Below are 22827 nucleotides of genomic sequence, written 5' to 3' on the forward strand. Positions count from 1 at the left end.
GGCGGGCGGTGGGCGACCGGGTGGAGGTCGGACCCTTCCGTCGTAGCCTTGTCTGTACTGTGGGGCTGAACCTGACGGTGGGCCTTAGCGGGGCAGAGAACTACCCGCGGTGGGGCGAGGAGCGAGCCGAAAGGGCTGGGGTGGGGCCGGGCCTGGGCCGCGGTCCCCCGCTCATCTGCCTCTGGGTGTTCCCTCCGCGTTACGGCCTTGTTCTGTGACCGTGGCCGGGTTGCGCCAGCGGCCGTGGGGCGGCTGAGCTGAGAGAAGGCAAGCTTGCCCTAAGCTGAAAAAGTGTCACCCGAGAGCCTTTACCGCGAAGGTCGTTGTCCGCTGTTGGTAGCGAACGAGCCGCAGCTCTCAGCAAGGAGGGCCCGTTAAAGGGGAACTCCGGTTTGACATCTCTGGAACGTGTTTCTGTATCCCGTGCAAATCACGTTCACGTGAATCCTACTTTAACTGTCTCTTTAAACCTACGTGCAATGCGACTAAAGCAATAACCCAGAGAAAGCAGATGGGCGGCTACTCTGCGTTTTTGGAACGACAAGAAAGCCGCTTGCGTTGGTCTGTGGAAACTCATCTGCAAGCTTGCTCTGAAAAAAGAAAGCTAGTAAATGGATGAGTAGATTAAATTCTTGAAATAAGCTTATGAATTTCCTAGGGAAATGCTACTTAGTTTTCTTACAGCTGTGGTGATTTGGGTCACCTTTTCTGGCCAGTTACAGCGCTTTATGAAGTTGTGTGATCACTGTATCAGTCCAGAGTGCTGACTAACAAGGGATGGGCAGATCCAGCACAGGTGCAAGATGTTAGTCCTGATTAAAGGTGTGAACTATTTGAAAATTTATATTTGAAATATAAGGCCTTTCACTTTCTCTGTCAATTGCAGAAAAGATTCAGCTGCTTGATCTGGAAGAGTCTTGGAAGCAAAGAAGGGGGGCAAAAGGGACGTTGTTATGTCTGCTGCTAAGGAAGAAGATGTCTGTAATCACGTGAAAGTGGTGGTCCGTGTCCGTCCAGAGTCTCAAAAGGAAAAAGATGGCAACTTTAGCAGAGTTGTTCATGTTGTTGACCAGCATATATTGGTCTTTGATCCGAAGGAGGAAGAGGTTAGCTTCTTTCAAGGGAAGAGACTGACCCATAGAGATATTAATAAAAGGAAAAACAAAGATCTTAAATTCGTGTTTGATGCTGTTTTTGCTGAAAGTTCATCCCAGTTGGAAGTTTTTGAGCATACTACCAAAACTGTAATTGATGGCTTCTTAAATGGATATAACTGCACAGGTAGGTAACTCTATCTATCGTCTTAATTTCAAAAACTTTACTAAATTCCTTGAAGTTTCTACCATTGTATCCAACTGCTGCAGAAGCCTTAAAAAAGGCTGAGAAATAAAGTATTTTGTTTTAATTTATAGATATGAGAGGTTGACTTTCTAGCCTATGGAAGTTAGGATAGCTCTACTGTATTTTGGAAATGAGTTTGTGGTAGGGTTATAATAGGCTTCAGAATTATATCTGAATTTTGAACTGAAAATTCAAAAATAAATCTGATTTTGAAATAACTTTTTGATTATAGCTGTTAAAAGTAAAGCCTAAGAAACTTGATCAGTTTATGAAAACAGCTGTGCGGAATGACAGAGGTGTGTGAGAGTCTATTTGACTTGCATTCCTGATTAACTTACTGGTATAAAGTGCATCTTTTTGCTTTCTTGTTTTTTGTGAAAATTCAGTGCTTGCATATGGTGCAACGGGAGCTGGAAAGACTTACACAATGTTAGGTTCCCCTGAAGATCCTGGAGTGATGTATTTAACCATGATGGCACTTTATAATTGCATGGATCAAATAAAAGAAGATAAAATATGTAATGTTGCTGTGTCTTATTTAGAGGTAAGGCAGTTCCTGTATTTGGTATGTTGCTTTTAATAAGGCATGTTTTAATAAATAAAGACAAGCTGGTTTTGCCTTCCCCCAGCCCTTTCTGAGACTTTAAAAAATGCGTTCCTGATAGGAATGGAACTGAACTGTGCTCCACGAATTTGGTATTATTCGTAGGCACCTGTTACTATTTTACAGAAGGCTGCCCAAAAAGACAATCTCTTCTAATATATTCACTAAACATTCTAATGATTTCTGTCTTGGTGATCAGTTACATCTCTCTGAACATCTGTTGATGTATACAAGAAAATATCTTTTCAGGGATATATTTCAGGACTTCACAACAAAATCCTATAAGCACTGTGAAATCACACACCAAAATGATATTTAATCCCTTCTTGATGATATATTTTAAAGTTGTCAGTTTATTTTATTTATCTTAAATACAATAAAACTACTTGAATTAGCTGCTATGCCAATGGTTAGCTCTTTACAAATATTCCTTTTGTCCTATGTTGTCACCTTCTCCTCTCCTCTCATCTCCTCTTCAACTCTTCTGCATCACAGTTCTGGTTTTGCAAGTAGCTGTCTTGGCACTGATGTCAAGCAGTGAAATTGTTACTTTCTAGCCCCCTCAAAGTCTTAATGGAAGTGTAGTTAGTATTTGGAGGACAGAAGGGGGAGGGAAAAGCTTTCTTTGCTGTGTGGTATTTCAAGTGCTTCCACAGACCCGAAATAAGGTATTAAAAAATTTTAACAGAAGTACATTTAGATTAAGAAATCTCTCTGAAGTGTAACAGAGGTCAATAAATGCTTTGGATTCATGCTTGCTGCAAAAGTTTTTGGTACAAAGAGTCAACTTTTGGGTTTTTAGTAAAGAATCAAGATTATTTACTACGAAAGAGTGACTCCCACTTCAATGGCTAAAAAGATTTATGCAAATTGAGTATTTCAAGCACAGTATGGGAAAACGTTTGGCAAAAATTCTATAGAGTTAATTTGTTACTTTGTCTTAAAGAAGTATTAAAAAAGACTGATGATTTCTGGTTAGTTAAGTTTAATCCTGTCAGGTATGGTGGGATAGTATTAGTAAAAGATTTTAAATTCCCTTTTGAAGATCTACAATGAACAGATCCGTGACTTGCTGGTAAACTCGGGACCTCTGGCTGTTCGTGAAGATACCCAGAAAGGGGTGGTAGTTCAAGGGCTAACATTACATCAGGTATGTAAATAAGATTTTGAAATTTAGGAAGCCTCACAATGTGTTTGAGAAAATGGTGAAGTTGCCATTGATCTGTGAAAGGTATATACAACTTAGTAATTTCCTAGTGGGCTTTTTTCTGGCAGTAATCACCAATACATTAGTAACTTGTGAACCTAATTAATTAATTATTCAAAAGCATGTTGTGGAAAAAACTGCTTGTATTATTAAATACAAACGGATTAAAGCATCCAGTCCTTATTATTGAAAGGGTACTATTGGTTTAATGCTCATCTTCAGGTTTTGGAAGATTTGTTTTCTGGCTAATACGTCACAGCATTTCTTAAAGGAATTCACTGCCTTCAGTGCTATCTCAGAGTGTTCTACACCTTTGCAAGTCTTGTGTCTACATCTCAGGCTTGTTCTTGTTTTTAAATAACCACATTTGACAAGTTTCATTTTAAATGACTTTTCCAGGCCAGCATAGCAATTCTTTGGCAGTCAGTGACAGAATTTAGTTTTCCAATCTGAAAATCAACTTTTGTGGACCTATTTCTGTGCAGCCTTTTAGTGTATGTTATATGCTGTGTAGCTTCCAGCTTTGGTGTATGTGAGATAATGATTCAACAGGTAACAGTGTCATTAATTTAGTTCACACTAAACACCATCTTTCCCAAAGCTTGCATCTGGAGGGGGGTGGGGTGGGGTGGGGTGGGAATTAGTATATCACTGTTTAATACATTAGTACAAGAAAAATTAAATCAGTCATTCTTAAATAAGACTTTTTCTGACTATGGCGAACCTTTGGAGAGTTGTTTAAATTATTTACTAAAAAAATTCTCTGATCTAAATTTAAACTAAAAATGTTTTTATGCTTTTTAACTGAAAATGTTTGAAGTGCCTTAATTCCAAAACAGGGGATTTATCTTATTTCTATTTAACTGAAATTTTAAGTTTATTTATTTTGTTGAAGGTGGATGTTAATGTATTTTAGAATCAGCGTAGAATTGCCTTATAGTTGTTGAAAAAGGGAAAAAAAGAAAAAAAAAAAAAACTGTGCGTTTTTTCTTTTGCTCTACCCTTAAAGCCTAAATCGGCAGAAGAAATCCTTCAAATGTTAGATTACGGAAATAAAAATAGGACACAGCATCCCACAGATGTAAATGCCTCCTCTTCCCGGTCCCATGCTGTCTTTCAGGTAAGACGATATAGCAGATACACAGTGGTTATTACTGTGAGGTGTAGTCATTGTTTGAATTTGAATACAAAGGAAGATTATCTTTTTTTAACCCTGAATGTTAGTTTGGGTGAGAGGAGATTAAAGTTTTCCAGTTTACTGTTCTTGTTGATTTCTCATTCCTTGTAAGTATTTATATGTTCATGGTGATTGTAGTTGAAAAATCTAATTCAGTGAAAAGCTTTCCAGTTCTGTTACTTTGAACTAGTACTCCTTAGAAGAAATATTTTTTCTGTAAAACTGAAATTTTGAGCTTTAAATATACTTCCATATTGTAATCTTATAAACTGAAAGGTGTTTGGAGGGAGAATGTTAATGCTTTCTGGTTTCATTGTTTTCCTCAGCATCTGCCTAGGAAAAGTATTTTAGAGAATGCAGTTATACATCTGACTATGAATTGAGTTTCTTAAGTAGTACTTTCTCATTCTGCTTTTTTTGGTTAATGTTGATTTTTACTCTAAAGTGATTTCTTAATAATTCTGGTATGTACCAAGTTCTAGAACAACTAAAGCAATGTATATTCTCTGAAAAAAATCTCCATACACGTACTTGTATCATCAAAATGAAATGCTGATTTTTAGTTCCCGTAGATGAGTTTTGCATGTGTAGTACAAATCTACTAGAACTCAGGACTTCTCCAAAGATTATTGCTGTTTGGTGACCACCACTTTATACTTCTGACTCCTCTTAAACACAACCTGTGGTATTTTAAAAAAATATTTTAAAATGGGTCTTGTTAGCTAAAACTTCTTTTTTCCATTTGTTAGTGCATGCTGCAAAGCACATTATCTTCTAGTATTTATATGTTGCCACCTAGGTTGCAAAATATTAAACCAAATTTGAATTCTGGTCCTTGCACTACAGCTAAACTATTTAACTGTTAGGCAGTTCTTAAATATATCCACAGACTTAGACAGCGGTTAATACTGTAGCCAAAAGTTTGTATTTTGACATGGGTGATGGCAATGCAATTAGCTGTAAAGTTAGCTCTCCAGAGCTCTACTCTCACTTCCAATGAGCAAAGAGGTTAATAACAGACAGTATTTACTGTTAAGCACTTCTAAAATACATAACAGAGCAAAAGTCGTTACCACTCTTGCAGCTTCTATGCTTTCTTTCATGCCTTAGACTTCTGTTTAAACTGCCCTTCCAGGTTTTAATTTCCCCTGAGGTCTTGCCCATGGTTGTACATTTAAGGCAAAGACTTCTTAGGAAGTTGTTCAGTTTGAGAGCTGCATTGTTGCATGTGTGTGCTGCCTTTAATAAGGCACAAAGTGCAGTGCCACAGAGTGAGATCAGAGAGCGAACTGCTGATCTCTGTTTCTTTACTTGCTGGGCTGGAGTGTCTTACCTCCCTCACCTTTACTGAACAGGAAAAAGCTCTGGATTGCCATGTCTGGCAGACATTGAATTCTTATCAGTTAGTTTCTAAAAGTGGCAAGCAATTAATTAAATTAGGTAAATGTTGCAAACTCATAATATCTTCAACAAGAAGACAAGCAATTCTGTGAACAAGGATGCTAGAAAGTTTGTCTTCTCAGTTTGTCTTCTCCAGCCTACGCTCTATATTTACTCTTTCAAATTGATCTCACTGGAGATAAATCTACTTGTTAGCAGAAGGTGCATATTCACCAACTAAACTATACTGACAAAAGTAGTATACATGTATCAGTGCAATTTTGTTTGAATGTATGACAAAAAATGGATCCATATACTTAATCAGACTTACGCTTTTTTAAAATTCATCATTTCAAACCATTTCCAGCTGATAGCAAAAGTGAAGCAAATACGAATGCTTGCAGGTGAAAGGATTGTTTATTTTCTGGCAATACAAGTAAAATAAAGATCCTCTCATGCCTAAATATTGTAGGAACAGCAAATATATAATTTCTCTCTGTGTGTATATATATACAAAATGTATATATATTTAGGATGCATCTTGTTTGCAATGCACTGAATGAAAACTGTCATGCTCAGTGGTCTTGTAAATGCATCTCATATGATGTTCTAAAATGAACAAGTGTGTTTTATTTATTGTTGTTTGTGTATTATATACACATTGTAATCTGGTATGATGCAATCCTCTGAATGTTTACAAAATATCGTTACAGTAAACATCTTACTTTAAAAAGCAAAAAGTATATGCTTTTGCAGCTCATGTATACTAAGCCCAGAATTATTTTTCTCTTAGATCGTTATTTTTGATAATAGAATTCTTAATATTGCTCAAACTAGTGTGAACATTGTTGTTGTTGAGCTTGAGGTAACTGACAAAGTAATTTCTGGACTAATGTCTCTGTTCTTTGTTTTTCTGTGTCCTGGTAGCAGGAAATGCACTGGCAGTGTAAAATGCACTGGCTGTCTCTTAGCTGGTCTCCATATGCAGTTAAATGGCATGATTGATTGAACTTGATATTCATGGATAAACATCTGGGTGTTAGAACCTTTTTGTAAAGGAAGAGACTTTTCAAAGTAAAGATTAGGCATTGCCATGCCATGGAGCAAAGCATGTTCTGCCGTGTACTCAGCATTCAGACCCAGTGCACAGTTCATTCAGAAAAACTGTCACACTGATTCTGTTCAATGATACTGTAGCTACCAAAAACTTTCACTGGTGTTCTTTTCAATATTGCTAATCCAGTTAACTCTTGTAATGAGATAATCCTGAATGTTTGTTGTGTTTGTCTTTTGAGTTGGTCTAGCTGTCAATCAAGATATTTAATTGCTTTTGCTTAAGTGTTATTTTCATGTTAAGTGCACAAATTATTGGTAAAAGTCATGATTTGTTTTGTTAGACAATTATATCTTGAATGTGTGCCTTGTATAAACACCTACTAATGTCATGTGTTCTCAAATATAAACTAGCACAGTCTTTGAATGATAGCACATTAAGGGTGAATGGGTTTTAAGCCTTTTTTGCAGAAGTGACTTCATGCTTGGGAAGAGGGGAGGGGGGAATATGTCACTTATAAATAAGAATGTGTGTGTAAGTAAATGCTTAATGTAAATACTGCATGTGGCACTTTAAAGGAATATTACTGTTGCTAAATAGATTGGTCCAATGAAAGCAACTGGAAGTTTAACAGATCTTAATATGCACTGGTTTAAGCTAAGCAAGTTCACAACCATACACTTTTTTAAAAGTAGATTCTTAAATACTTCCTCTACTTGAGGCACTTAGTAGTAGTGTTGGCATCTATAAGAAATAATTGCAAACTAGTCAGTTAGTACTACAAGTAATTGCTTATGTCAGTTTCTCATCTATTTCTACAAATCTGTGACATTCTGCAAAACATGTCTTGACTGCTTATCCTTTATTGCCTCTTTGGTTAAGTTTTCTGTTATTTTAAGAGTTGCTCTTGTTTGTAGTGAGTGGTTATCTTTTATGCTGGCATTGGTTTTGTTTTTAACTTTATTGGAGCGGGACATTTTCTGGAACTGACTCAGAAAGTAGTAAAAGTCTTGGCCCAGGACATTGTGAGATGATTTTAGACATGCAAGTTTTGCCTTACTGTACTGTCTGTCTTAGGCTTGAAATCTCTATCTAGGTCAGGCAATTACTGCATCTGAAAGTAAAATCCCAATTGCCACACTTCTATTGAAAGTGTTCTGCTGATGGACAAAGAAATAGAAAAGATTCTGCTTTGGGGCATTTCCTGTATCTTTTGAATTTTTATAAAAGCTTGAGTCATACAACATAGTTTGGCTGTCGCTCCACCTTTACCCACTTCACTAATGATAGTTACTGGGTTCTGGTAGAGTGCTACCAGCCTGAGATAGCTGCTTTACCAAGGTAAGTAGAGGGAAGTGGCTTTTTTTTTTTATTTTTTCTTTTTAATATTGTGCTAGAAATAGTACAACAGAACTTACTTGTATTGTTTGATATACAAACATGTCTACTTGGTATAGACATACCTTCTGTAGGAAATCATAAGAATTTTATTCACTCCCAATACTTGTCAATTTTTTTTCTGTTACAAATTGCTGTGAAGACTTCATTTCTCATGTGCAAAGCTTAAAGCTTCAGAACTGGTGAGATATTGTCTTTATTAGTCAATCATCTTATACGTATGGCAACTCTTTAAAAAAAAACTCTTTCCCAATTCATTGTCTAAAAGTGTGTTCTTGAAAACATCGGTAACCATTAGCCTTACAAATGGCAAGGCAGCACAAAAGAAGGGAAAATTTATAGAGAATCCTGAAAAAGTAAAAGCCATCTAAGGATAACTGTAATTCTTATTGACTGTGTAATCATGCTGTGCCTACTTCCTTGTAAACCTCAGGAAAGAATACCTACGCTAGCAGAAGGAAGCCAAAGCATTCAGTTCATTTTAAATCTCCTGTACCGTGAAAATTTCAGAAAAGAAGGGATGAGGGGGGAATAATTGGCCTCAAGGGTCACAGCTTTCCAAAAGACCCTGGAGTTGTATGAGTTTTCGCAGCAGTAAATGAGTATTGGTCACCTATTAATGGTACTTACAGTTAAGTCTAAATCACTGAAAGTCTAACCTTTTTCCTGGTGTATCCCTATATACATCTCTCTCTTTATGACATACTCTTAAAGGTGTCTCTAAAAAATGAACACCTTTTTTAGCTTAAAGTGCAATGGCATGGTGTACATCTTGAGTGTGAAAGAACCAAGAGCTATTTTGGCTATGAAATTCATTTGAAGCTCACCAGTCTGCCACTGTGGTAAGCTCCCGCCCAGTTGCTCGCTTAATCCTCTGCAGCAGGTTGGGCAAGAGACTCAAAAGGGCAAAGGCAAGAGGGAGAGGGAAATACCTTGTGGCTCACTTAATGAGTGAAGGGGATGGAGGGGAAGCAGCCACTTGCCACCAGCAGTCTGATGCCCAGCCAGTCCTCAAGCAACGGCTACGTTGGAGAAACTCTCGGTCAGTTAGGGTCATGTGTCCCCTTGCAATGTCTTGCCCACCACCTTGACATTGTACAAGCATTGTTCAGCAAAAACTAAACACTGGTGTGTTATCAGCACTGTTTGGGTCAAATCTGAAAACACCTTATGGGCTGCTATGCAGAAAATTAACTCCGTACCAGACAAAGCCAGTGCAACCACACTGCTTCTTTTTCACTGCTGATATATGAAGCAGGTAAGTTTAAGTGGTAAGTGTCAGAAATTGATTCACTGTTTTCCATTAGGCCAAACTGCCTGTTGGTGCTGGATATGTACTAAAAGGTCTAGCTTGGATTCCAAGAAGGATTCCTATAAATTCTCAAAACAGTTGCTACACTGTAAAACTACCTTACTGATTAAAGTAACAACAGACTGGTTAGTGGTTACATTTTAATTATTTTTTTTTTTTTTTTAGATTTATCTAAGGCAGCAAGATAAACCAGCTAGTATTAATCAAAATGTTCGCATTGCCAAAATGTCTCTCATTGACCTGGCAGGATCTGAACGTGCCAGTGCAACAAATGCGAAGGGGGCTCGTTTTAGAGAAGGAACAAATATTAACCGCTCCCTGCTAGCTCTTGGAAATGTCATTAATGCCTTGGCAAATCCAAAGGTATGTGCTTCTTTCCCATGTAATCTTCACCTTCTAGTGTTGTGGAAACATTTTTAAAAGTGGTAAGTATTAAATGTGGCACTTCTTTATAAAATATCTGGATTGACACTACCTCTTTATAAAATATCTGGATTGCCTCTTACTGTAGCTTTGGAATTTATTCCTGGGATATCCTAATGGAATATATTAAAAAACGTATACTATAACTATACTTATACTTAAGTTCATGTAGAGTCATTCTAATTTAAAAAAAAAAAAGTCTCTGTAAATCTTGGGGAGAGGGGAAAAAAAAATTCCTTATCTTTTCTGTTGCTGAATCATCTGATGCAACTTTACTTTTGCCACATTAGCACCAGTGCTGAAATTAACTTCTACTTGAAAGGGAAACAACTTTTTTTTTAAGTATATATTATGTATTTCACTTCTGCTGATACTGATGTTGGAACCAGCATCCCTTTGACTGCCTTAAGTCAAAGGTTTATTTAAATGAACCACAGGGAATGTTTTGTCTGTGTAAGAATATTGGAGGAAAACATCTTGGGTTTTGTTGCTTACACTCAGAATAGAAATGCTAAGGCTTTAAACAGTTTTAACTGCTTTTGATTTTGCCTTATTATAGGTTAGTCATAGAGGTGAATAAATTGTGGGGTTTTTTCCTCCCTTACAATCAGGAAGCCTAGGATTCATACAGTTTTAATTAGAAAGGTTCTTGCCCTCCAGTTATATGTACACTGCTCCTGGTCTTACACTGCTCCTGCACATTAACAAAAAAAAACCCCACACATTTTTTTCAGCATTAATGAAGTATTTTTTTTATAGTTCTGTCATTTAATAAAACATAGATGCTTTTTAATTTCCTGCAACAACTAAAATTATAATACTGGAGCTCTTGTACAGCATTGAAAAAAATGGTCTTCCTATGGTATTCCTTGTAAACTCTTCTTGCTGCCTGCAGAGTGAGAAGGGGCATTCTGGCTGGGTATGATGCGGAGTTGATATCCTACCACAGATTCTGTCTGTAGTGTTGTAGATAGGTACTTCAGTGTCTTATTATCTGATCTAGCAAAATTCCCCTGTTTACAAATTTGTTTAAAGAACTTTGATATCTTTTAAAGTAACTCCAGAGTATATATTGTTCATTTCTGAAATATAACCCTGCTAAAGCCTGAAGTCCAGGAAAGCTCACATTGAGTAATGGAATTACATTGTTGATCATTTTCCTTTAAGGTTTTCTTATGGATTTCCACCATCGTCTCCGATAGCTGAATGAAAAACAGTCCCAACAGGACAGGAAAGAGTTTTAAAAAATGGTGTGCAGTTACCTAAGGACGGTGTCAAAGATGAATGTATCTGCTTTGCTTACCCGCCTTTTTCAAAATCAAGCCTGTGTAGAAAAGCTTGCATGAGTAAATAAGTAGCCTGACAAGGGCAAAGATTTTTTTCCAGAGGTTTATCCCCTTTAATCTTAGGGGAGTAGGCTTTCATAGGAGAAAACAACACCCATCCAAAGCTGTTCTTTTGTGCTGTTCCACACATACACACACCTCCCCACACACGCTAGTGAATTAGTTTCCTGATCTGGCGCACCAGGGGAAGGAGTGGGGACAGTTATGTGGGAGAATGACAAAACTTCCTGAACTTTTGCCAAAGCCAAGTCCATTGCCTGCACCTACACCCTTTTTTGTTCTTCTGGTCAGCTAGCAATTTTCCCCCCCCATTCAAATATGCCAGGGGAAAATGATCAGAGCTTTTAATTCCCTTCCTGGTGCCACATATTCTTATCACCATCTTGTTGAAGCGGAAGGCAGAATTTAGAATCTGTACCATTGACATAAGTAAGATTCTTCATGTTGACTTATTTGGTGTGGAATTGGTGTCTAGTGATCTAACTTAGTGCTGAGATGAAGATTCTGTAGATGTGATTGAAAAAAAGCTTCACAAAGCAGACTTTGGGTTGCCTGGAAAGGTTGCGGAGTCTCCATCCTAGGTGATACTGAAAGCCCAAGTGGGCATAGTCCTTGGCAGCTTGCTGGAGCTGACCCTGCTTTGAGCAAAGGGATTGGACTAGATGGATCTTGGGAGCTCTTTCCCAACCCTGATTATTATGTGAACTGAAAGTAGTTTTATGTAGTTTACCTTTTCTGCTAATTGCCCACATCACAAAAATAGTTAAGTATCTGAACATCAGAAAGTAACTTAGCTAATACACATGTTACAAAGGTACTAAACAGTTCCAAGAGATTTAAAACCATGTAAGATGTATATGTAATTTTGAGGAAAACTAACTATAGCAAAGAAAAGTTCCAAGGCTGTTTGTTGTGTTTTGTGGCATTGTTGACATTGTAGGCAGACTTTTAGGTGGGTGAATATTTAAAGTCCCAATGACCAATCCATAAACATGCACATAAATCTTTTTCTAGAGCAAGAAACAGCACATTCCTTATCGAAACAGCAAGCTTACTCGTTTATTGAAAGATTCTCTTGGAGGAAACTGCCGAACAATAATGATAGCTGCTGTTAGTCCATCTTCTATGTTCTATGATGACACATACAATACGCTTAAATATGCAAACCGCGCAAAGGATATTAAGTCTTCTGTGAGTATGTTGGTATTTATTGGGTTTTTCTCAAAGTATAATAATACAGTATTAAGAGAAGGAGTGTTATTTCTTGTAACATTTATAACTGCCTTCATTTTTGTCTCAAAATTTTGTTCAGTTACCTCTTTCTTATAGTCAGCTCTTCATCATACATGTAGTAAATACAGAGACAACACAGCTGACTTGTTCTGGCCTACAAGCAACATAGCTTCTTTAATGGGATTATGCTGACAGTTTCAAAGAGTGTGTTTTGTGAGTCTCAAATTTTGAAATAATCTTCAGCTGGTAGAATTCACAGTCAGTTTCAGTATCTTACTATTATGTTGTCAGAGAACTGTAAAACACATTAAAGAAATGTCTGAGCAGTTGTACAAGAGCTAGTCCAGGTTTGTTACAGGTAGAATTCAGCTGGAGCCAAGAAGATCAATATTGATGAACAAAAAGTTACTAGGGTGTTCTCTCTTCCACTCTCTATTGTCCAGATTATTCTGATTCTTTTTTTCATAATCTGTTGTATCACAGCTCCTAATTTCTTCTGTGTAATATGGGGTTGACTGTACTTTCCATTTGTTGCATACTTAAAGATGGTTTTTATAATAAAATGCACAAGATATACATTAAATAGTAAAACTAGTCTGAATAAATGAAAAATGTGCTTGCACGTGCAAATATAATAATTTTTTATTGTTCTGCATGGGGAAATGACATGGCCATAGGTATGCAACAAATTATTGCAAAAGCTGAGGGTCATATTTTTGTTGTGCAAGTCAGGATTGTATTCATCCCTTTCCTCATCACATAGAGAAAGTGTAATTATCTAGTACTTACACTCAGTGTATTTATTATGCAGGAAGACATAAAGAAGCCTTCTTAAATTCTAACTTGTTTCTTTTCTTTAACAGTTGAAGAGCAATGTTGTTAGTTTGGACAGTCACATCAGCCAGTATGTTAAAATTTGCAACGAACAAAAGAAAGAGGTATATCAAAATCTATTGTTAAAAGTTTGAAAGATTGTTATAACTTTGAATTAAAAAACAAAACAAACCTTCATGGGATTGAACCTATAAACCAGAAAAATATATTTCAACTAAAAGATACCTTTTTTGGTTTAGATCCTAATGTTGAAAGAGAAACTGAGAGAATATGAAGAAAAGCAACCAAGCATTCCTGAAAATAGTAATGCAGCAGTACTTTCAAACAACCAGCAAGTGGAAATACAAAGGTAAATTATTCCCATTAAAATCTTGCTTCAAAACTGGAGTTTGTATAACTTGTAAAAGCATTTGTAAAACCAACTTACTCTTTTCAATATTGGTTTCCTCATTTTTAATATTGCTTTACTTAAAGTAGGTGTGGCTTTGCATAACTTATCACTTGGTGACAGGACTTGGTGGATTTAAAACCAAAAAAATATTGTGTACTTGAGGAAGTATCCTGACATTAACCTTCTAGGGAAATGATTCAGTAAAACACTGCAAGATAAACAGAAGCTGACATAACTCACTCTCACATCACGATTTAGAACAGTGGTGAAGGTCTTGCATCTATAGTTACTTTCTTGTGAAGTAGTCACTAAATTGACAAGAGTGCAGCAATGTCAGTATTCTGTGGATGGTATTTATTCCCATTGAGTGTTATGTAATAAAGAAATATAATAAATTTAAGAAAGGGGAAAAAAGTTGAACACAATATTAACAAAAGCTTCCTGACAGATCTGTCTGTGGAACAGTCTTGGCAGATGATAGAAGTCCATCTCACAGGACTTTTAAAATTAGGCATGGTCCTTTAATAACAGAAAAAAAATCCTTTTTCTGGTAGGAAGCTTATCTTCATAAATTAAAAAATGTGAAATTGTCCTACAAGTAAGAGAAAGTTACTATACTTTTAAAGTTATATTCTCAATAAACTGGTCAAGATCTAGACTTTGAAAATCAAGATGACATGTTTTGGGGAGAGGCATAGTAGAATATTTACAAGCCTCTTTTTTGATAACTCTAGGAACATGTTACCAAATAGAATTTGAATGTCTCTTGCATTATGCAAAAATTCCAAAACTATACATTCTCATGGTGGTGTTTCTTCTCACAGTCCCGTTTAGTTGTTTTAGTAATCTCGGAGGGGGCAGGAAATGACACACATACGCAGCAGGACGGAGCATATGAAGGCTGGCTTTCAGCAAAGCTACTTACCAGGTCATTTTTGTGGGTAGACAATGTAGTTTGCATAAATGACAGCAGCTGCTGCTGGCAGGTGCTAATGAAGTAGTACCTTTCCTGCAAGGTTTAAGAGATGTGAGAACTTGGAGTTCTTTTTCCACAGAGTCTAATTTATGTTTGTAGGTTCCTTACTTTCTGTTGCTTTCATATTGCCTCGTCTACTTTTCTTCTTGGTGATGTTCCTGTCTGTCTTTTCTGATGTGACAGTCTCTCGTGAGAGCACATAAAAAGTAACAAATGAAGACATGTGAATATGAATTTGTTGTAGAAGTCAATCTATTCCATAAGAAGGTTAGGTTTTGGTGTGAAAGTCTTTCTGGATCTCTCTCTGCATATCTCATCACATATTTCTGAGAATTTTTCACCTAGGTTTATTCAGTTGGTTTTTTTATTGGCCCTTTGAATGTGCTATTTCTTAACCCGGAAAACCTTCTGAGGCGAAAGAAAAAACGTATTCAAAGCAAAATGCTCTCTAACTAAGCTTCATTTTACTGGCATTCCAGAGTTTTCAATAAACCTCTCATTCAGGTTATTTAAATTTAATTTTCAAAAGAAGTGTAGGTTTCTAAGTCATGTTGATAGTTCTGACAGTTTTCCTGCATATTTTTGCACTGTAAGGCTTCAAGGTTAATTTAATTTCCTGTGGTTCGCCCTTTATTTCATTCTATGTTTATGGGAAGAATCAGTCAAGGGCAAGGTATCTAAAATGTCTTTTCAAAATGCTGGACACATTCTGTGCTGAGATTTGTGGTCAGAGTATATTTGGGTTTTAATGTTCTGGAATATCCAGAGACATGTGTAAGCCTATTCCATTCCCTCTAGATATCAACAATAATGTGGATGCTTCATTCCCTTCTTCCTCATGAGGATCCTGTCAGGTTCATCGTACTGATGGTGTGGGCGATGAGTTCATTCCCCCCACATCCATTTACAGGTTTTGAAGGTATTCTGCTCTCTTCTCCCTTCTGTTTAAGACAGGGTAGAGAACCTTATCCACAATCTTGTGTTTCAGTCCAACTACCTAGTGCTTTTGCTGCACTGTTATCTGGAAGAGACTCACTGATTACACCACTCTTTCAAATCCAAAAAAAAAATGCATTGTCTGCCAACCTTTAAAGTCTTGAGCCTGTTGAGGTTGACAGTGGACACTGGTTTTGGAACCACTACCAACAGGTCCATGAGCCTTTGAGAGTAGATAGTCCAGAGAGTTTGTACCCTGGATGTGCCTACAGGATCACTTTGTCATTTTTTAAGTGAAAAGAAGAGAGTAAAGATAACTCCACAAGAATAGAAATGTGCTTTCTGAAAGAGTGAATGCAGGTCAAGGCAGGAGCTTTGCAAAGGCTTCCATACTTGGTGCTATGGTTGGGACACTGGTGATTGTAAGTACATAAAAGGTTGGTTTACCAGTAATAGTGTCTTACAGTGACTGTACATAGAATCAGAATTTGCAGCCTCTCTTAAATTATGCCCAGGGTTTTACTCAGAGAAACTGACAGAGAGGATTCATCTTTATTTCTTATTGCTGTGTTTCCCAGGCAGCTGGGAAGAACCATGTTTCTATGGATACTATGGAGGAAAAAACTTCTCCAACCAGTTGTGCAATAGGTAGTATAGTAGTGCAGATCATACAAATAGTAACAGTGTAGGGTAAGAACTCTGATACTCTGCAGCTGACTATTTTATTCCTCAAAGAAATATTATTTCTAAATTCTGTGTGTGTTTTAGTACACATTTTTCCCTAGACACAATAGCATTCTCTGGACACTTTTAGGTAAACCTGTTGAATTTCTATAACTGTAGAGAATTCTTTTGTTAATTCTCTTTGTTTTTAAAAATGAGAGTAATAAAACACTAGAATAAAAGACTTGGAGTTATTCAGACTTCAGACTATGAAATGGAATTGTTACTTCTGAAACACACTGACAAGAAGTCAATTACATGGCAAGAAGGTCTCTTCAACTTACTCTCTAGTTGAACCTATGTGTTATAGTATTTTTATGATATTTAATTTTATGGTCTTTTTAAACACTGTGTAACAACCTCAAATGTTGCATGTCTTTAGAACATTTGCATGTTAAACTGTGCCTTTATTCTTATGTAAAGTTCTAACAAGTCAATAGCATGATGTAATGAAATGGGTTGTAGACAAGGTTGGTCATTATTGAGATATACAGTATCTTTTGGGCTATTCTGTACTACATTTTCAGTATTCATGAGTGAAAAAGTACCACCACTGAAACTTATATTGCAACATGGTAATGTTTCCAGGTTTTCTCCTTATCCTTGTTGTTCTGGTTTGCATGGCTGACTAAGGATAAGCAGATTTTGAGGCCATTTAAGCATTGGTCTCTGAATAACTCTGAAGTACCTTCTACCACTAGTTTGGTGTTTTTTCCCCTCCCACTAGCTTAGTATGTGTTAAAACATGATGCATGTTCTGATTTTTGTCATCCATTAGCGATTAAAATCATACAACAGAACTTCAGAGACAGTGAGCAACTGAAGGCTCTTTTGTGGTTTCCCTTTTTTGAGAGATTAGTAGCAGGTTTCTTGAAGGAGACCTTGTGTGTCTATAGCAACAGCAGTCTGATCTGTTTAATAAATTGGTATAAGAATTAGAGAACACAAGTAGTATCTTTTAGAAGTAGAGATAACACTTCTGTGAAGAAGTTCCAGATGTCTGTCTTTTGAATCCCAGTGTTGTCTTCATAAATCCAACAAGGTATCTTTTTAGTGACCCCTTCAACATTTCACATCCCATTTCTAGTTTGACTACATAAAATCTTTACTGATGCACTGACACTTTAAGTGTTCATCTGTAACAGGCTTTACATTTTTCCTCTTTTTTTTTGTATTTATTTTATTAACTTGGAATTGAAAGTTCCCATTGTAAAGGAGATGGTCATAAAACAAAGTCTTCAGTAAGTAACCTGCTCTTTATTCTTATCCTTTGGTTCTAATAGATACAAAGAAATCCTTAAAAATGTGTTTGCAAACCGTGAGGAAATCAGAAAAGAGTACCTCAAGTTGGAAATGCAACTGAAAGAAAACGCACTGAAGACATATTACCAGAAACAATGTCATGAACAAATTCAACTGATGTGCTCTGAAGAAAGAGTAGAAAAGGTGAGTGTTCTGTAGTGTAATACAAGGTATCATCTCTCTTCATTTTGCTACACTAGCGTGTGAATTTTGCTTAAGTGATTATATAATTAGTTAATGCTTAAATATTTAATTAAAATGGGACAAAATGGGACACACTGATCAGTCGGATAACATTTTCTGACAGAAATACAGAAAATGTAGTAGTAATGCCAGCTGCGCTATTTTTTTCCCCAACACTGCACAAGAAACTGTTGATGTGCTTATTGCTGCTAATTGGGAAAACTTCGACTTCTCCTTATATGGACTGGATTGTCATAGTTACTTAAGACCTGATTAGAGTTAGGGAGACTCATGGTGCTCTTGTCCAAAACCAGAGCATGTTAACATATGTATGGTACAGCCATTGAAGCTGTTATCAAGCTGAGTAATACCCCTAAGTTTCATAAGGAAAGCATGCACCTTGTGCTGAACGGGACAGATTCTTATCATTGGTGTTTTCAGTTGTCGCCAAGAAGATGTTTGGATGCTGCCTAAGGACAGAGTCCTGTGAACAGAAATAATTACGTTTAATTGCCTTGAATTTTAAGAGAAGAATTTGGGGGCTAAGTATGAACAATTGCTGTTGTGCAGCACTAAATACTTGTGTCTTTGTAGAAGAATCAAAGTATAAATAAGTAAGCATGGTTAGATAGTATCTTAATTTTTCTGTTAAAACTCAGTTTAAAGGAATATATGTTTTATGTAGACTGGAAGTTGAGGGTGGGGCTGATTTTGCTTAGTCACAGTAACAATCTGTATTTGGCCAAAAATGAGAGTTTACCATATGACTCTTTTTTCCCAGTGATTCACATGAAATTTGGTCCTTAGATAAATGTCAGAGTGAAAATATATCACACGTTTTTGCTTGTCATTAATGAAGATATTTCAAGTGACTAATGTGTTCTAGAATTCTCTTTTACGCCACAGAAACTCTGAAGTAATACTTTCTATCTGTGCTGTGCTTATAAACACTGCTTACAATGGAGCATAGTTGTATATCTATTTACAATGAGGGGTTAGACCTTCATACACTCTATTTCATATGAATGTTTTCTAATGAGTTGGTTTAACTTTTATTTTGAACGTTAGGAGTGCTGCATTCAATTGTTGATTTTGCCATTATTTAACTTATAGATGTGATTTACTAAGAATCAAGAGTCACTGTCCAATAAGTACCATGCCTTATTTATTAACAAGAGTACGTCACTGTAATGGTAAAATTAAATGTCTTTTTGTGACTACTTTGGAACAAACGGGATTTTAATTTGGAATCCACTTATTTGATTACCAAAGTGACAGCTCACGTTTCCCTTGTGTACTATGATGATTCTGTTCTTCCATGTATTTTTACATGTTTCCTATTTTCTTAAATGCCTCTGGGTTTTCTCTCTCTAAAATACACTGTTAGGCCACAGGGGTATTTCTGAAATAGTAATTTTTCAGGGAAATGTTTTACTTATAAAGTATTCTCATTTTACACTTAATTGTCTGTGCTCAGTAACTAGATATAATAATGACTTTAGGTAAGTTAACACGAAGCAAATGATATCTATCTACTTGAACAATCTCGGTTTGAATGCTTTATTTCAAAATAATAATTTCAGAAAGAAGGAAAAAAGGGGGGAAAAAACCCTTTCATATGAATTTAGATTACCTTAATATCTATTCTTAAAAATGCTTTCTTGTTGCAAAAATTTTGTCACATTTTGTCTTGTGAAATTCAGTCTATCCTGGACCACTAATAAATTATTTTCATTTTCCACATAACTGCCCCTATTTCTTTTTTTTTTTTTTTTTTTTTAGAACTTGGGTGCTACCTATTTAAAGGGTTGTTTACGTTCTCCTGCCTAATGCCCGTTCCTCCCCTTCTTTTACCTCTATTTCTGCATCTGTGGTGTTTTCCTGTTGCATGCTAGGTGTCAGCTACAGCAGTGTTAGCCAGAAAACCTTTGGGCCAATAGGAGAGCATGTGTAGAGCATTCTTCTTTGTATGGAAGTGTAGAAAGTTAGTGTGTGCCCCTGTGTTATAGTTACTTTTAACTATCTTGCTGAGTTTGATTGTCTTCTCAGTTTTGACTTATTTTATCTTGAAGGTTTCTGCATCAGTCATGGAATCCGTTTTACTTTTTTTTTAGATTTTCTTGTGTTTAAAGACATCACAAAAAAAGTGCTGCTTTGATAGCCTTAAAAAAAAATATATATATACTAGATTTAAAATCCCTTCTACATGTCCGATTGCCACTTTAACATTATTTTTACTGTCTGGAAAAGGAGCACGTTCCTAGAAAGCAGTCAGTCTACCTTGGTTTCGGTTTTTCTGCTTACTGCAATTGCCCATGTTGGATTCAAAAAATGCTTGTGGGGTATGTCCCAGTTCATCATCTTCAGATGATTTCTTCTAGATCTCTTGTGATTATTTTTTATTTTTTTTCCCCAATTACAAAACAGTAGCAACCAAGCATCTTGCTTAGGACTGCATGTGTTTCAGAGGTTGTATACAGCTCGCACGCATAACCGTGTCTTTTCTGTTGTAGCACATCAATATAACATGTCCTTTCTTCCTGGGAGCCTATGGGATGGGTTCATCAACTGGTGGGATGTTGTCAATACCACCTTCAGTCCTGAGAATTCTCCTGCACTGTTTAAAAGCTGAAGTATGCAAAACAATGCATTTGAACTTTTCTACTTAGGCAGTCCTGAGAGCTCTCCCCTAGTCTCACTGGTCAGAGGGAACCAGTGGTCATTGTGAGCTTCAGTCTGACAGTTAAGCCTTCCTCCTGGTACTTTCCATAAGGAGGCTGGTCCTTTATAGAGTAACTTTGTCTTCACTGGATCCTCTGTCATCTTAGCAGATAACACAGTCTAAAGAGAAAGCAAAGTGAAACTGGCCAGAATCTAGTCTTTGTCCTGGTAAGTTCCCTGGAGCACACATGTAGTTCAGGTGTCTTCGCCATGCTGGTTCTGTGTTCTGCATGCCATGTGTTGAAGTAAGCATTTTGAAAAGTCATCTTGAGAAATGCAATCTGCATCTCCCCACATACTGTTCCTGTTTTCTACAGTATGTTCAGAAGGGCTCCAGTTTGAGTAATTTCTGCTTTGTGCAACATTAGGGAGGTACGTTTCTATGACACTTTATAATAAATTAATTTGCCCTGCTAATCTAAATATGTAGGTTCATTCTAATTAATGAAGTTTTCATTTAGTGTTAATTTTGGAATGTGTGGACAAAGAGATTTAGGTTATATAATTTTTAAAAACTAACTGGGTTCTCTATGTTTGTTTTTGTTGACTGTAGCAATATACTTCAAATGTTTGTGGTTTTTTGTTTTGATTTTGACTAAAAGTTTAGGCAAAGCTGAACTCTGTGAACTCTCTCTAAAGTTAATGTTCTCTATGGCTAGTTGAGTTAATGACCTAATTTTTAAAGTGTACTGCAAACTATAGTTGCCTTCTGAATAGAAGGAGACTCCTTTGCCTTCTTAGGACACTACCTCATGCATGTCCAGCTTGCTGTTGCTGGTTTTGAGCGTTTTGTTGACAGATTTCAGAGACCCAATCAGAAGAATTCTGATGCTTGAAGGTAGAGGTGTTTTTGTTTTTTTTTTTGCCAAATACTTTATCCTTTAATGGGCTTTTTATAGGATATACTGCTTTAGGAAAACAAAGCAGATAAAATTCCATCATTGTATTCATACTTGAGTTACTAGAAATTACTAGGTTATGTTGTATCTAGAGGTGTGTTTGTCTCTATGTCCAGGTGTAGTTTTTCCAGTCTTTAAGATAATCATGGCGTAGAGCAGAAACTCATCAAATCCAATGTATTATTCTTTAAAGGAATAATCAATCAAATGACTATATTCTCTGTTATAAGGGCTTCCAGGAAAAAAAAATTGAAAATGTTTAAATATAGTTCACTTATGCTTGTAAGGATATTGTGCTACTTCACATTTATTAAACTGGTCCAAAATGCAAAATATTTGTTATGCCCAGATGAGTATAAAAGTATGGAATTTTTTTATATAGACATGTTTGTGAATGTCATTTGAAAGTTTTCCCCTTAAATGCTGATTTTTTAGGCTACTTGCAAGCGGGATCAAAGGCTTGCAATGCTTCGAACCCACCGCATACACATGCAGAAGAAGAAAGAAGAGGAGGTCGAACACTTTGAGGAAAATAACAATTGGCTGCATCGTGTTGAAAATGAAATGCGCCTCCTGGGTCAAGATGGGTGTATTCCAAAGGTAAAATGCCTTTCATTTCAAGAGCAGATTTCCCGCATTGTAGGCAACATCTGACTATAGTTAAGAATAGTATTTTTTTTACCTCTCTACATATTGCTTCTACTCCTGGCTTCTGCTTTAATTCTTTCAGGGTGGTTTCAAATTCTAGCACTAGCTGTTTCCATTCTTCTGCCCTAAAAGTACTTCATCATTTGTGCAAGTATTCCTTGTTCATGAAAGTATACAATTCCATAAAAAACGTGTGCTAAAGGGGAATAAGTATGATATGGCTTGAGCAGTTCAGATGCCTGCCGGAGAGTTGATCCTGCTCCTGGCCATACACTTCTATTCTTGCCTATACAGTAGCTCCTGATGCTCATCTAACCATGTGACAACCTTATCCTTAGCCTGGCCAAAAAAACTGTCTTTTTTTGGAGAGTGCTAGGGGAGGAGTGGGACGGGAGAAAGAAGTGGGATGTTGTGTTCTCTGCCAAGTTTTAGCAAGTAGTCAGTTCAGTGCAGCCACAGAGAAGCACCAGAGCTGGCAGAAGGGAAGGGATGAAGGTTTGTGCAGGAAGAAGGAGAAGAGGAAAAGAAAGGTGGGGGGTTGTTCCTCCCTGCCTTTTAGTTTCAGCCAGCAATTGGAGTAGCCTAAATGATAGTGTGGTGAGCACTTACATGACTCATAGTAGAATGTATTTTAATACCTGTGTTTTTATTGAGATGACTAAAATTTGTTGATAACTTAAAAGAAATTAACTTTAAGATATTTCAAACAAGGTATCGTCATCTCAGGAAGGTGACTGAA

General features: G+C 36.6%; 1 protein-coding gene across 1 annotated transcript in view; it reads left to right on the forward strand.

Annotated features, from left to right (window-relative positions):
* Positions 1 to 953: 953 nt before the first annotated feature.
* KIF18A (kinesin family member 18A) overlaps positions 954 to 22827 on the forward strand; it is a 42564-nt gene continuing 20690 nt past the window's right edge. The window contains exons 1-10 of the mRNA XM_009892684.1: positions 954 to 1281; positions 1728 to 1885; positions 2991 to 3095; positions 4162 to 4272; positions 9639 to 9836; positions 12257 to 12433; positions 13339 to 13413; positions 13549 to 13658; positions 17619 to 17781; positions 21876 to 22040. Of these exons, the coding sequence (XP_009890986.1) occupies positions 954 to 1281; positions 1728 to 1885; positions 2991 to 3095; positions 4162 to 4272; positions 9639 to 9836; positions 12257 to 12433; positions 13339 to 13413; positions 13549 to 13658; positions 17619 to 17781; positions 21876 to 22040 (1590 nt within the window). The remainder of the gene's footprint in view (positions 1282 to 1727; positions 1886 to 2990; positions 3096 to 4161; positions 4273 to 9638; positions 9837 to 12256; positions 12434 to 13338; positions 13414 to 13548; positions 13659 to 17618; positions 17782 to 21875; positions 22041 to 22827) is intronic.

Source organism: Charadrius vociferus, unplaced genomic scaffold (genome assembly GCF_000708025.1).
Source record: "Charadrius vociferus isolate BGI_N301 unplaced genomic scaffold, ASM70802v2 scaffold19, whole genome shotgun sequence".
NCBI classification, from domain to species: Eukaryota; Metazoa; Chordata; class Aves; order Charadriiformes; family Charadriidae; genus Charadrius; species Charadrius vociferus.